Source organism: Hydra vulgaris, chromosome 01, assembly GCF_038396675.1.
Source record: "Hydra vulgaris chromosome 01, alternate assembly HydraT2T_AEP".
NCBI lineage: Eukaryota > Metazoa > Cnidaria > Hydrozoa > Anthoathecata > Hydridae > Hydra > Hydra vulgaris.
In genome coordinates, this window is record NC_088920.1 from 16,391,159 (window position 1) to 16,407,676 (window position 16,518).

Sequence of the window (16,518 nt, forward strand, 5' to 3'; positions counted from 1 at the left end):
GTAATAATTTCAGAATAAGTGTTCTCGTATTGTACCCGGAATTTACAAATAGATTTTCCGACATAAATGGAAGCCAAGGTATAATCTGAGAATTATTATGGCTCTCAATAAATGTGTGTGTTTTAACGTCCAATAATAATTATGGCTCTCAATAAATGTGTGTGTTTTAACGTCCAATAATAATTGTGACTGTGTACTTTTTAAAGATTTCATCTTTTCCATTTGGCATCAAAAGAAAGTTGAGTTAACAAGAGTGTTTGCTTTTAATATTGAAACATTGTGAATTTTGAATAAATGTAAGTTTTAAGATTAAAATTCGTTTTGATAACAGAGCTTATAACTCTATATACTTTTATACCCTAAGAAATATTAAATATTATAAATAAATCTTAATATAAATATATATAAGGTAAAGAAAGGCTTTAAGGCCACTTTTTCATTTACTTTCAGTTTTTTCATTTGAACTAAGTTAACATTCTGTAATTTAAGATTGTTTTTTTCAAGTGACAGACCACTTTTTATTGCATGAGGTTAACCACTTCTCTCTTAAAAACAAAAGTTTCATATAATGTCAAGAATTTTTTTTAACTCTATACCAGATAAAATTGAAAAAAAAAAAAAATTGAGAAGGCAATAAGAACAAGTATTTTAAAAATATTTATTTTCAGCAAGACTTAATTGTCGAATTTCTGTTTGATAACTAAAGTATGATTCCGTTTTGTAAGAAAGTGCATTTGACAATTTTAAAAATGCCTAATATGACATGACACCCACATTTATGTTTTTACTTTGTATAAAAACGATATACTTAAAACGTATATAGTTTAATTATTAATTATAACTCACTTAGAATTAAGTTAATGGTAAAAATTGAAAGTAAATATTATTTCTCTTGAAAAAATGAGAAAAAAAAACAAATGAAAAATAAGTGTAGTAATTAAAATAACTTCCATACTTAAGGTTTAATGCTTATTGTTAACTTAAATAGATTAATAAAAAAATGCGTTTCATTCTATCCTAATATCCGTATATCATCAAAATATATATATGTATGATTATAAAAAAAAAGTTACTGTTGCTTAATCACCTTATAAGGAATAGTGATTTCTGATGTTACTTTAACATCTAAAACTTGAAAGGTGCAGATCAAAATGGCTTTGCTCTAAGTAACTTTTTTTTCTAATCTTCTTGTATCATGCATTTAGCAGGTTTTGCATAAACATTCAGCACTGTTCCTCACAAACAAATATCGTTATTAAACTAAAGGGTTACGCTCTCAACACAAAAATTATGTTTTAAATAAAATTACTTTTGTTCAATTAGAAACAGTGTGTGGTTTTTTATTGAACTGCATTAGTGTAACTTGTAGAAAAGCTCCAGAATCTTTATTAGATTTCAATCATATAATCATGAAATTGATATAAAATGAGATTGTTAGAAAAGAGTTTTCAGGCTCTCATACTTGCAAAGTCTTTTTTAAGAGTTATCTCAACATTATGCATACCATTAAGTCATTGAACAACAATGTTTTGATGCGAGATAAATTTGATAGTGGTAAATTCAAAAAACAATTGGTCAATCCTAATAAATGCTGAAATGTGCAATTTGAATCATTTTAGAAAAAAAAAATCGAAAGAATTACTATAAATTAGATACTAATAATGGAGTTACACAAGTTATTACTAAGATAAAGAAAAAGAAATGAAAATTTGTTAAATCCTAATGGCAAATGGAAAGGTCACATATTTAGTATGCAATAAGTCAAATCTTCCTGTCAGGTATGCAGCAGGACTAATTATACTTTTTGGATATAGTTGTTTTATTCGGCTGGTGACACCAAAGTATGTAAATGAGTAATCACATATTTCTTTATATAAGTTTTTTACCATGGCATTGGACAATAGATGTTAGCATGATGGTTTGATTTTTATATGTCAAATTTGTAAAGTATATATATTGCCATTAGTTAGCATGCTAAAAAAAAGTTCAAAACTAATACATGTAATCAATTATGTACAGAATTCAAAGAAAGTGTGAAGTTAAAGTTTTTTTCACTAGTCACTGGCATTACTAACTGGAATTAATCATTTAGTTAATATTTTAGCAAAAACTGCAGTTTCAAAAGTTTGATTGATAAGGAACTAATTTGATGCTGTGTTTTTAGTTTATTTAAGTAACTATTGTAACTGGTGTTATTACCTATATATTGGTTTAGCAAGCTAGATTCAGACCTACTTTAATGTTTAAAAAATTATAAGGTATTGTTTTTATATATATTTTGATTTGTTTCATTTTATTCGATATTATTTTTACTTCATCAATATTTAATCTTCCTTGATATAAAAATTGAAATCATCAGATTTAGATAGAGAATTCAAATTATATAAAGTTTCAAATTTAATTTTTGATATAGAAACGTGTGTTGCAGGGTTGATAAGTTTAAACCAAATGTTTTAAACCAATGGTGTAAACCAATTGAAAAAATATCAATTTAAACCAAACTAGTTTTTTTGCGAAAAATATTAAAACAGTTTGGAGTTGCTCAAGATAAGTTGCAAAGAGATCAAACATAAATAAGGGACATCGTTGAAATATCAATTGGAAACTAGATATCATTAGACTGTTAATGATGCTCATTTCTTTGCAAGCACTAAAATCTTTTGACTGTAATATTATCATGGATATTGAAGGTTTGTTAAATGCACCAGCTTCTAGTGCTGAAATCGAAAGAATTCTTTCATTTTTTAGGCTTGTTGCTCATTCCAAGTTAAGAAACAAAATTGGAGTAGAAAAAGCGGCAAAGCTTGTTTTTATATACAGATCATTAAGTAATGATGTATTGGCTGATGAGTTACAGTAGTAATGGTAATAAAAAATATAATTTATTTAAAGCAAATTACTAATGCTTTTTTTAATTGACTAAACATTGTTTAGTCAATTAAAAAAGTCGAGTAAACATGGTTTTTATATTATAAAAAGGAGTTTAAGCCTAAAAAACCATGGTTTTTTTTTTTTTTTTTTTTTTTAATAAACCCATGATTTTTTGTTTTATTTTAAAAAAATGTATTTTTTTGAAACCCTGCTGTGTTGGAAGCAGGTTGTATTTTTCCCCCGTGTTTTTATTTAAAAAAATTAGTTTTTTTAGCACATTCTTTGTTAAATAAATATTCTCTGTAATTAGTGGATGTTTCCACTTGCTAATGTTTGATCTAAAACTTCTGCTTAAAGCAAGGAAATAAATGATATGACACAATTACTCTCCTATCATTATAATTTAGATTTTTATTTATCTTTTAAGACTACCTTTGATAACCTTGATTTTATTTACCTACACTTTTCTTTTAATCATTAGTTCATCAAATTTCTAAAAGTAATGTTGAAGAAATAAACCAATAAATAACTTAATTTGGTCCTACTTCCGCACAAATTTTTTCTTTGATGTTGATGTTTTTATTCTTGTGATGCTAGTAAAAATGATGTGTTAGAGGCTGGTTAAATTCAATGTTTTTGTTACCTCTAGCTCAAAACTAGAAACTCTGAAATTTTCTAAATTCAACAAGTTGTTATCCTTTATAAAAAGAACTTTTTAAAAAATAATATAAAAATGTCACTAAGTTTGAATTTTTTCAAAGTTGAAACATTGTGATAAATTCTTTTATAATTCATAAAATTATAACGAACTTTTTATCAGTGAGTTATGGATACTATCTTACCTTAAATTTTATGTTTTGTGTTTGATATTTGCAATCTTGAAGACATTGTGTTGTGCATTGTATTCAATTATATATATATATATATATATATATATATATATATATATATATATATATATATATATATATATATATATATATATATATATATATATATATATATATATATATATATATATATCCTGAACTCTTTCAGATCTTCCTGATCTTTCCTGACTCTTTCAGATCTTCCTGATGATCCAGCAATGGTGAAACTTCAAGTAGAAGATAAAAGTAAGATAAGTGTTTTTTACTAATTTATTATTGCTCTGTTCTTTAAGAACATTGAGCACTATTTGTAAAATACACTAACATAATTTACAAAATTGTTGTTTTCCAGATAACATGTGCGTAATAAATAATTTATTTTTTTACTGTTTAGTATTTTTGTGATTCTGACTCGTTTTTTTACATTAATTAGTAATTTTAACTAAAAATATTTGAACTTTGGTGCCTAAAAATAGAAAAAACTTAAGATATTAGACAAAAACGTTTCAGAAATATCTGCTTTTTAAAACATTCAAATCACTCCCAAAGAAAAATTGCAAATTTAGTTAAAGTTTCTGTGATGACAGTAAGCAGAATTAAAGTAAAACTTGATAAAAAAATAACTTTATAAAGTGCTAGATGTGAAAAATGTGGTAGATCACTACCCCAAGAGATGAATGGGCAATTTGTAACGTTTATGTGAAGAAATCGTACAAAAGCAGTTACTAAAATCATACAAGAAGCTGGTATCATAATTTCTAACAGAACTACAAGATTTTGAATAGCAGAACTTGGGTTTAAATGCTACAGACCTGCGAGGAAATCTAAACTTACACCAGCGATGAAATTAAAACTTCTCACTTGGGCAAAACAACACTTATATATGTCTGCTTAAGATTGAAAAAGCGTATATAAATACTTACTTAATTATTTATTGCAACAGCATCACTGATTAAAACATTTTTATGAGTATTTATATTATTATTTTTATTTATTTTTTGGTGTGTTCCTCAGATAAGTCCCAATTTGAAATATTAATGGATAAGTCTTCTTTTATTAGACAAAAGAAAGAAGAAAAATATAACCCTTACTGTGTTATGGAGACAGAAAAACACCCACTAAAAGTGAGGGTGTAGTCAGTTATAAGTGGTAAGGGCAGTGGCCTTCTTTATATTTGAAGGGATGATAAACCAGGATAAATATAAAAAAGTATTAGCTACTAAATTAATTCCTCAGTTACATGAATGGTTTCCTGTTCTATCCAAATGCATCTTTATGCATGATTCTACCCCATGCCTTAAACCCAAATTAGTGAAAAGATAATTAAAGTTGAAAAATCTTACTGTTTTATTATAGCCTGGCAATTCTTCTGACTTAAACCCAATTGAGAATAGCTGATAATTGGCCACGAAATTATAACCAACAAAAAAAATATCATAGAGGCACTAATTAATGTCTGGCATAATGATCAGGAATTAAAAGCAAATGCAAAGAATTGCATCCAAAGTATGTCAAGAAGGGTACAAGCAGTAATTGATGCAAAAGGCGGCCCAACCAAATACTAAAAAACATTTTGTAATGTGATTTTTCTTAAATAAATGCTTAAAAATTGTAATAGTGTTTAAATAAGTGTTTTAATTTTTGAAGAAAATTATTTATTTAAGCTAATAGCACTAATATTTATATAAAAATTTAACATAAGAATACTTAAAAGAACTTTTAATTTGATTTAACCAATACAATGAAATATGTATGTCAAGCAAAATAATAACTTCAAAAAAAGTTTTTATTTATGAAAAGATTTGTAACAAAATATAACAAAGCATATGTAGCACTAGAGGCCTTTCAATGTTTTAGCAGTAGCGCTATTTAAATTGCATTTATATTAAAAAAAAAAAAATTATTTGTGTTACAAAAATTTAAATTATAATCAATTAGGGTATTGTTGCTATTAACAGAAATACTTTCAAATATGACTTTCATATAATAATAAATTTTTATCATTTTTATGTAACAGAAAAACAAAAAGCTGGAAAAACGGTTCCATTATTTTTTTATTTCTATGTTAGCAACCATATACATGGTTGTCAAATCTGTCTGTTGAATGGCTGGTTCTGCAACTTTAAATACGACCATTTGTGCAGTATTTCTAATTAAAGTAACATTACTTGTAACAGGAAGAATGTCATTTATTATTTAAATGTTTATCGTGTAATGATTAATCAACATATACTGGAAAAACAAATAAATTGAGAAATTGCACATATGGTCATATTTAAAGTTGGAGAACTGGCCATTTTAAAGACAGATTTGACAACCATGTGTATAATTGCCAAAGTAAAAATAATCAAATAATGGAACCATTTTTCCAGTTTTTTATTTTTCTTGAACTTAACAGTCATAAAAAAATGATTGTCATATAAAAATCATTTGCATAAACAAAAGCATGACTAACACTTCCTATTTTAAAAAACATTAGATAATGATAACTAATAGGAACAATACCTTAACTGATTAAAAATTATATTTTTGTAACAAATAATTTTTTTTTTTATACCTGCACTTCACCTAGCACTACTGATAAAACATTGAAAGGCCTATAGTACTAAATATATTTTGTTATAGTTTGTTACAAATCTTTTCAGAAATTAAAACTTTTTTTGAAGTTTTTATTTTGCTTGACATACATTTTTTATTGTATATATATATATATATATATATATATATATATATATATATATATATATATATATATATATATATATATATATATATATATATACATACATACATACATATATATGTATATATATATATATATGTATACATATATATATATATATATATATATATATATATATATATATATTTATGTATATATATATATATATATATATATATATATATATTTATTAACAGGCTGGAAGAGCAATTTAAAATTCAAAAAACATTGAACAGTTTTCTGCAAGTTAGGCAAAATGAAGACATTTCTGAAAAGATAGTTGAAGAAATCGATACACATGAGCATGAGTATAAGTATGATGAATACAATGTAACTGGTGAGAAGTCTGTATCTGAAACTGACTAACAAAACTAACGTTAATGTTGAATTAAATGCACAGTGGGACCAGAGTTGGAAATAGAGAAAAAATATTTGTTTGAGAAAGTCAGTATAAATTATTTATTCAGAATGTCAGATAAATTTGCGGATATATAAAAAAAAATGATGTTTCTAGCTGATGCAATTTTGAAGTTGATGAATTTTCAATTTTTTTGTGTATCTATAAAAGTTTAGTGAATTCGGTTAGTTTCCATTCAAAAAGAGTTTACTGACATAAAAATTGATAAACCACTTATGTAAAAGTTGTTTTTAGTTTAATATGGAATATGTTTTTTAATAATTTAAAAATATGTTTTTTTTTTTTTTTTTTTTTTTCTTCAAAGCTTTTAAAATTAGTTATGTTATTATGTTATATATTTATGCTGTTATTTTTTACAAAAAATCGGATTAAATCTTAAGTTTTTTTAAAAGTGCTAACTTGCCTCTACTGTGTCATACGTTTTAAAAATATTTAACATTTCTTCTTTTCAAATATTTTAAGGAGAAACTAAGGCAAGTTAGCACTTTTTTTTATTTACATGATTTAAAAAAGTTGAGCAGTGGTTATTATTTTTTCCTTAAAATATGTGAATATTTTATTTTTGGTTACAAATATGAAAATTTTATATTTTTTAATTGGTTATTTAATATGATTTTGTGTTTGTTTCAACAGAACTAAAGCAAAATAAAAAATAAATGTAATGGAGGAAAATAAAAATGTAAAATACATCACAGAAATAGATTTATTAACGCAATTTGTTAGAGCTGACAAAACTATTCAGCCATTAAAGAAATACTTTATAAAGATTTTGAACTATCAGTTAATTCATTGGAGTTTGAAAATGTGTGTGAAAAAACATGAAAATGTTATAAACGCCTGAAAGAGAAACATTTCAAGAAAAATGGATATGCATTTATACTTTTACAAGCATCAAAAGATATTATGAAGTAGAGGATGCATGCATAACAGAACCATATTTTTCAAAACAAAGAAATTCTTTTACAGAACTTGGTGATAAGATGAAAAAGGAGAGGAACTTCTCACTTATAATCAATTTTATCACTAATGAGTGCCCAGAGTTGCATGTTAACCAGTTATTGGGTTACCTCTTACATAGAATTAACACACAAAATAATAAAAGTATTGCTTGTGTTGGAAATGCTATTTTTACAAACCATATGGATACAATAGATATCTTTAATATAGATAAATCCATTGCTCTAATGCATTCCCTTACATTAAGTAAATAGTAAATGAGAAAATTAAGATTTCTTTTCGCTTCAAAAGGCATATATTTTCCAACAATCAATGAACTGCTTGAAGGAAGAAAAAAATTGCGCCCTACAATTAGTAATGTTTTGACTGGAAGAGGTGTTTCTGTTTAATACAAAGAGCTTGTAATAATGACAATTGATTCTGTTTTGAATATAATTAAAGATTCTTTTATTCCAGTAGATGGCGATGAGTATCAGATGTGTTTTAAAGATGGTTGTGTTGGAGCAGGGTGACAAGTATCAATGAAATCAAAAGAAATGATTGAAAGCAAATCAAATATGTTTTAATATGGTCTTATACCTCTGAAACTAATATGCCATCGAGAAAAAATATGACCCTGTGGCAAAATTATTCACCAAATGTATCGAAATCATTACATCCTCTGTTTTTGATAAGAGAAACAGAAACTAATCAAAATTTGCTAGATCTTATTGTCCTAACTACTGATAACTCACGAGAAGAGTTAAATGCTGAAGGTATTTTGTCTATTTGGGAAAAATTATGTCAATGTCAAAATTTGTATTCAAGATACAATGAAGGATTTAAAGTTTAAATGACTCATCAGTGGACTAGGAGGTGCAGATTGTATACTTTGCAAAACAAAAACTACTGAATGGACAGATATTCGGAGAGTTAGTAAAGCATTTCCGATTGATAGATCATCAGAAGAAACTTGGATGCTGTACGAAAAGCTGGTTAATAAAGATGGTATCATTCCAACTAAAACTGGATATTTTGCCACATGAAAACTGGATATTTTGCCACATGAAAACACATGACTTACTGAAAAACTACAAACCAAATCTGACCAAAAAAGCATATGTGTTACACATTCATATATAAACAGCACTGCCTGGTTTTTAAAACTACTTTATTGATGTCATATAAATTACAGACTTTAGGTTACAAAAACCGACCATTTGGTGAACCAATGCGTAATGCAAAAGACAGGGTTATTACTAAAAAATAAAAGAAAACACTGGACTACGATTAGATAATGCGTCGTAACTCTGGTGAGAAGGGATGGACATCTACAGCAGGGTCACAAGGCCATAAATTTTTTTCTGAAGAACTAATTTCTAGCATAAATAATCTATGCTCTCCAATGTACAAAGATTGCATGTTATTACTACAAATCAGTATAATCTCAAATCAGTATAATACTTCGTATAGTTTCTTGTCAGCATAAAATTAAAATAGACAAATTTCAGGAGTTATGCAATAATGCTACACTTAACATTATTACAAATATGCCTTGAGCACAAATTAACCACACTCTTCATGGAGTCCTTCATCATTCAGCTGATTTAATAACTCTAAATGATGGTTATGGCCTTTGCAATTTATTGGAGGAAGGTCTTTAGGCAAATAACAAAGATATTAGAAACTATTTAAAACTACTCTCTCGTAAGACATCACACCTAGAACAACTTACAGATGTAATGAGTCGTCTTTTAGAGAGATCGGATCCTTGTATTTTAAACCAAATAATCCATTCACATTCTCCAAAGTTATGCCAAGATTGTGGTTCAAATGAGCATACAAGTAGATCTCATGAGCGTATGTTTTCAAAACCAAAGAGATATTTTGATGATATGTTTGAAAACCTTATTTATGATTAATTATAAAGTTATTAACATTTTTTTCTATTTTAACTTTTTATCTTCAAATATATGTTGCAAGTGCAATTCATTAGAACTCTTTCCTTATAATTTTATTATACTTACATTATTTTAAATCCAAGTTTGACAGAGTACTTGTTTTTAAATACTAAACTTCTTATCATTAGAACAGTAGAAACCAGACCCCCATATTATTTAAATTTTTGAATTTTCTTTTCTTTAAGTATATCTGATAAATTACTTTTTTAATTGTCATTTAAAAAAAAATTTAACTTTGAGTATTTATCAAAAAATATTAATTTATCAAAAATGACCAAATATGGTAATTTGAACCCAGTCCACAAATTTAGTTTAATATTAAAAATTTAAATTTTCCTATAACCAGCAATGAAATATCTTTCTAAAAAGTCCTCAATGAGTTTTCTAGGATTTCTTAATCATTAGTTATAATTCTATTTCCAAAACTTAGCATTCTGGGGCCACTGTGAAATGCTAACACTAGTACAGCTAATCAAGATAAATGTTTAAATAATGAGGTAGAAAAAAATGCTGAGAATATATCTAGCTGTAATGATTTTTGTAATATAACGGATTGGCCAGAAAATTGGCAGAATTTGCAAATTCAAAATATAGTTCCCAAAGGTCCAATACATGCTAATACTAACCAGTACCCAAAAGACAGTTTAGGTTGATCATTTAACAAAATACATTTTCATAGAAAATTCAAAGGCGCCTACAAGATTATGTGAAATATAAACTTTATACAATATCAAATTATATTTTTTTAGTTTTTAATTTTTGTAAAGTAATTATTTATAAATGAAAAGGCGCCTCCAAATGAATTTTTATTACCAAAGGAATCTTAATTTCTAATATTTCAAAATTTAGATAGGTAAGTATTGTATTTTTAGCGCCACATAAAAATGTTGTCAGTTAATTTTCATTTTCACACTTTGAAAAAAAATCTAAATTTTATAAGTAAGTGAATTTGAATCATAAACTCACTGTAAGTGAATTTGAATTATAATACTGAAAAATTAAATATTAAAAATTATTTGCTGTAACATGGATCGGAAACGGAAATTGTCTGGTTGGCAAAACAAACAAAATAGGGAAAACAGGCTGAAAGAGCAATTAAAAAATCAAAAAACTTTAAACAACTTTCTGCAAGTTAGGCAAAATGAAGACATTTCTGATAAGATAGTTGAAGAAATCGATACACATGAGCGTGAGTATGATGAATATATTGTAACTGGTGAGAAGTCTGTACCAGCAAATGGTGCAATTATTTAAAAGCAAATTATTTAAAAGAACCTGGCTTGTATATTCATCCAAAGTAGATCAGGTATTCTGTTTTTGTTGTAAAATATTTAGTAGCGATGAATTTGCCTTAGCAAAAGGAGGAACAAAAAAGACATGGGCAAAGTACTGAGCATTTTCACTGCTATGGAAAGTGGATTGAGCTTAAAAAACGGCTTTCTTGTGGTCAAGCCATTAGTTGTCTAGCTAATAAATTATACTTGAGTGAAGTAGAACATTGGCATGAAGTGCTCAAGCGAATAATCTCAATTATTTTAATGATGGCCTCAGAAAATATTGCATTTAGAGGATCTTCATACAGAATATTCACGGAAATTAATGGTACATTTTTTAAAATTGTTGAGTTGTTTTCAAAGTTTGATCCGGTGTTAGAGAAACATGTTTAACGAGCAGTAGAAAATCCATAAAAGCCTCATTACTTGGGAAAAAATATCCAGCAAGAAATTATTTTATTGATCGCTAAAGCTACAAAGGATAATATTTTGGAAATGCAATGTATTTTTCCTTTATTGTAGACTGTACTTCTGATGCCAGCCATAAAGAACAAATGTCAATTGTTCTGCGTTACGTCCACATAAAATAATCAACCGAAGGTAATAATGCTAGTGTGGAAGTTAAAGAAAGTTTTTTGGAATTTATTAACATTTTGGATTCAACCGGAGCGAAGATGACCTAGAAATATTAACTTTTTTGACACAAAATGGCTTATCAATTATGAATCTTCGTGGTCAAGGCTACGATAATGGAGCCAATATGCGTGGAAAAATAAACGGTGTTCAGGCTCATATTACAAACATAAATCCAAGGGCTTTCTTCATTGCATGTGTCTGCCACTCTTTAAATTTAGTCGTTGTTGATGCAGTAAAAGGAGCTATTGAAATTATTAATTTTTTTTTAACCATCCAAACAATTTACAATTTTTTCTCAAGATCGCCAAAGCGTTGGCATATTTTCATATCCATGTGTTGTAAATTGACAGTGAAATCATTAAGTGATACACAATGGGAAAGCCATGTTAATGCCGTTAGTGCTTTGAAAAGTGGATTGAAAGGTATTTATTCAGCGTTAAAAGAAGTCGTTTAATTGGAAAAAGATGCACTTACACGCATAACAGCTGAGTCAATCACATCAAAATTAGACAGTTTTGAATTTATTTGTGGTCTAATAATCTGGCAAGATGTTCTATCAGAAATAAATTGTACGAGCAAATTATTACAATCACAGAGCATGAATGTGAGATCAGCAGGTAGTGTGTTAAAAAAAAACAACTGAATTTTTTATTTCTCGTAATTCCGAAGTTTCTTTTGCTAAATATATTTCAGAAGCTAAAGTATGTGCTATAGATGCGAATTAAACTAACGATTTTAGGCCTGGGGTAGAAAATCGGCCAAATTTTTTCTGCACACACACAAAAAAAACCACGAGCCGGGCCTGCATACATACATACACACATACATACATACATACATATACATACAAGGTGGTGAGAGTCAAAGTGGTATAACTCATTTAAACCTTAATTTAATTATTACCTGAAACAATGTTAGCAGTTCATACAGTTCCAATAAATAATAGTCTTTTATTAACATCATTCAATATTTTTAAAATCTCAAACATTAAACATGATTTTTTTGCACTTAATGGGATAAAACACTCCACCCTGAAAAGTTGTGGTGAAGTGAGTTATCCCACTTTGACTCTCACCACCTCATATATAGATATATATATATATATATATATATATATATATATATATATATATATATATATATATATATATATATATATATATATATATATATATATATATATATATATATATATGTTGCTGAATGTTATACATATATTTATACATGCCTATGCATTTACATATGTATGTGTGTGGATATTGTATATATTCTGGTATCATAAATTTCGTACTTTTTTGTAGAAACATCAAAATGAGTCAACTTTTTACACATCACAAAAAAAAAGACACCACTGTTTTTAGCCAAGCATTTAAATCAAAGTTTAGTGATTGTGTTGGAGCAGATTGGAGAACTCTTGGGCGTTTGTTAAATATTGAAGAAAACTATTTAGAAATGATTGATAAAGATAATAATAAAAGTGATAAGAAAGCGAATGCAATGTTAACTAAATGGTTGCAAATGAATTGCAATCCAACTCTTGATGAGTTAAAAGCAGCTTTAAAGGAAATGGAAAGAATGGATCTAATAAGAAAAGTAGATGAATTCACAAGTAATTATTATTTAATAATATTTAATATAGTGAAAAACAGATTTCTCTATTAAAATATATTATTTTTTTCTAATAACAAGTTTTTTGTTCATGTATCCTTTTCTTTTTCTTTATATAAGAAGCATGTTTATCAAAACATAAAAATAAAGTTCAATTTAATTTGTAAATATATTCTTTTCAATATGATTCAAAATATCAGTTAGGAAATATCAAAAACTTTAATTAATTTAAATTAATTTTAATTAAGAGTGGAATGATTGAAAAAAATTTATTACCCTGTGTCCTAATTTACTAAAGCTGATCTCACTAATTATAGAAATTTAAGGAATTGTCTTTCCCTTAGACTCGTTTTAATTTTGTGTAATTTGTTTTTATCAGACACCATGTCAAAAAATTTTATTTTTTGTCAAGTTTTCTGAGTAAAACTACACAATCCTTGAGTTAAAGAACTTTAAATCACTGCCAAACTAATAACACCATTAGCTAACACCTTTACATGTCCACATTTTTCTATATTTCTCTACCCAAAGCTGATGGGTGCCAATATTCAAGAATGCTACTCTTTTCTTTTGTTGGTTGTTCAAGCACTCTTTAAACTCTTTTTTCTTTTATTAAAGGTATTTGTTTGATGGAATACATGAAACTAAACAGCCTGCTTTTTTGGATGCTGTTTCAGTTATCAAAGTTTCTATTGGAATGAACTTGATCATGTGTAATTCGTCTGACTATCTATGCTATAGAATATTAAGATTTTGATACTTTATTTTTATTAAATGTGTAACTATAAATTTATGTCTTTGTTTAGATTTATCTCTATATTTGATTTGTATCTTATGATTTTTTTAGTACTTTTATAAATATACTTAAAAAGTATATTTACAATAAAACAAATTTAGTACTTATTTACTGTATAACTAATAATAATAAAACAAATATAATATACTGCTTGAGCTTTACTTAACAATCTTATGATTGATGGTATTCTTTTTTTTTTTAAGTATTCATGTTTTATTTTTTCGTATTATTTTTTCTTTCTTATATTTGATTTGATCTTATTATGATTTTTTTAGTACCTACATTAATTACTATACATACTTACATTATATCAGTGTATCATAGTATAATATACTGCTTGAGCTTTACTTAACAATCTTATGATTGATGGTATTCTTTTTTTTTTTAAGTATTCATGTTTTATTTTTTCGTATTATTTTTTCTTTCTTATATTTGATTTGATCTTATTATGATTTTTTTAGTACCTACATTAATTACTATACATACTTACATTATATCATTGTATCATAGTATATAAATTAGTTTTTTATTAATAAAAAAAATATAATATATTGTTAAAGCTTTACTTAACAATCTTATGATTGATGGGATTCTTTTTGTTTTAGTATACCTTTGTATTTAATATACACATATTTAATATACATAAAAGATTTTATATTAAAGCATTTTTCTAATTAGGGAAAAGTAAAAATGATAATATTTTGTTTTAAAATATATGAATTAGATTGGTTTAATTAAGAATATTATTAATTAGGAAATTTAAAAAAAATCCTGTTACATTTTTAATTGCAGTTAGATATCTAAACTGAAAAATTGTTGACAACTCTACCCTGCAAACATTCTAGAGCAGAATTTCTGTTGACTTATATAAGCTAATTACTTATGTAATTTAAACTGATAACAAATTTACAGTCATTCAAAAAAATCGCATTTCAAACAAAATTGTGATATTTTGTTTTCTGTATTTCTTAAAGGATCTCTGAGCACAAGCCAAGTTGTGTTAACATGTTTTGAGTTCATTAAACTTTATTATAAAGTTTTGAGTTCATAAAACAAACAATTTAATGAAATAATAAAAAACTTTACAATTTTTATGCCATATTGATTTTGTGAAGGAAATTTTTTGCTTATTGATTTTTTCTATTTAAAAAAACTCATCAATAAACATTCGTATGGTTGTTAAAGTTAAAATTTTAATTTTGAGATTTTTTCTTCTTTTGTTCTGTATTAAGTAAGGGAAAAAGAAATAACTTCAAATATAAATGCAAAAAAGAAAAAAAAAACTTGTTGATGATGATACCTTTTAAATAATATTATAAACAAAATTTTAGATCATTATCTAAAAAAACAAATTTTAGCTTCAATAAACATAACTGTCAACATTCAAAAATATAGTTTTCATGGTAATTTTTTTAGTACTTATATAAATATACTTAAAAAGTATAAGTATAAAACAAATAAAAAAAATTAACTTATAAAACAAATTTAGTACTTTCAATAATAAAACAAACATAATATACTGCTAGAGCTTTACTTAACAATCTTATGATTGATGGTATTCTTTTTTTTTAAGTATTCATTTATATTTAATATACATTTTAAAGAAGATTTTATATATTATTCTTCTTAAGTCACAATAAAAATATGCAGCTCTGATCTCCAAAACAGATGATTGGCATCTCAAAAAATCTCTAAATCTCCAAAACAGCATGATTGGCATTCAATTTTTGTTACTTAAAATTAAATATTTTGTTACTTAATATTAAATATATTGATTGTTATTGCTGGATTTTTGGATCCCTTTATTCTGACAAGTTCATTTTAAAATAAGAATAAATACATTCTTGAATATTGACAACATTTATATTTGTATTAATACTTTTATATTTAATTTAAGAACTTTAATGAAAAAATAAATTACTGAAAAACATGAGATCTAAGGGATATGGATAAAGTTACAGGCTTAATCATTGAGATACAGCTGAGTACATACAGAGTATACACCAATTATTGTGAAATAAATGTTATTTTGTATGGTATGTATGACTATGTATGACTTTTACATTGAAACACCCCTGGTTACTGCAAAGTTGTTAATAAAAACACTCTAACTATTATTTTTTTATTTATATTTTTTTTTTTTTCCAGTTTTGTTAGAAATGGTTTCTGCTATCTTTAGAGCCATGTTTTCAACCTGGAATGAATGTTTGTAAAATATGTCTTTGAAATAAATTGTAATATAAACACCTTGAAAAATCTTAATAAGAACATGTCAATTGCAATAAGTGAATATCATTAGTTAGTAGCAATAGTAAAGGCTAATGATTTGTAGGAATATGAATTTTGTTCTTTATGGTTTAAAAAGTTTTATTTATATTATTTAGAGTAAACTATGAATAATATAAAATCCTCAAAAAGTCATGGGTA

At 25.9% G+C, this 16,518-nt stretch overlaps 1 protein-coding gene across 1 annotated transcript in view; it reads left to right on the top strand.

Moving 5' to 3' along the window:
- The first annotated feature begins 2,076 nt into the window (after positions 1–2,076).
- Positions 2,077–16,518, top strand: part of LOC136075142 (NACHT, LRR and PYD domains-containing protein 3-like) — a 67,500-nt gene continuing 53,058 nt past the window's right edge. The window contains exons 1-2 of the mRNA XM_065787482.1: positions 2,077–2,258; positions 12,989–13,296. Coding sequence (XP_065643554.1) covers positions 12,999–13,296 — 298 coding nt within the window. The 5' untranslated portion in view covers positions 2,077–2,258; positions 12,989–12,998. The remainder of the gene's footprint in view (positions 2,259–12,988; positions 13,297–16,518) is intronic.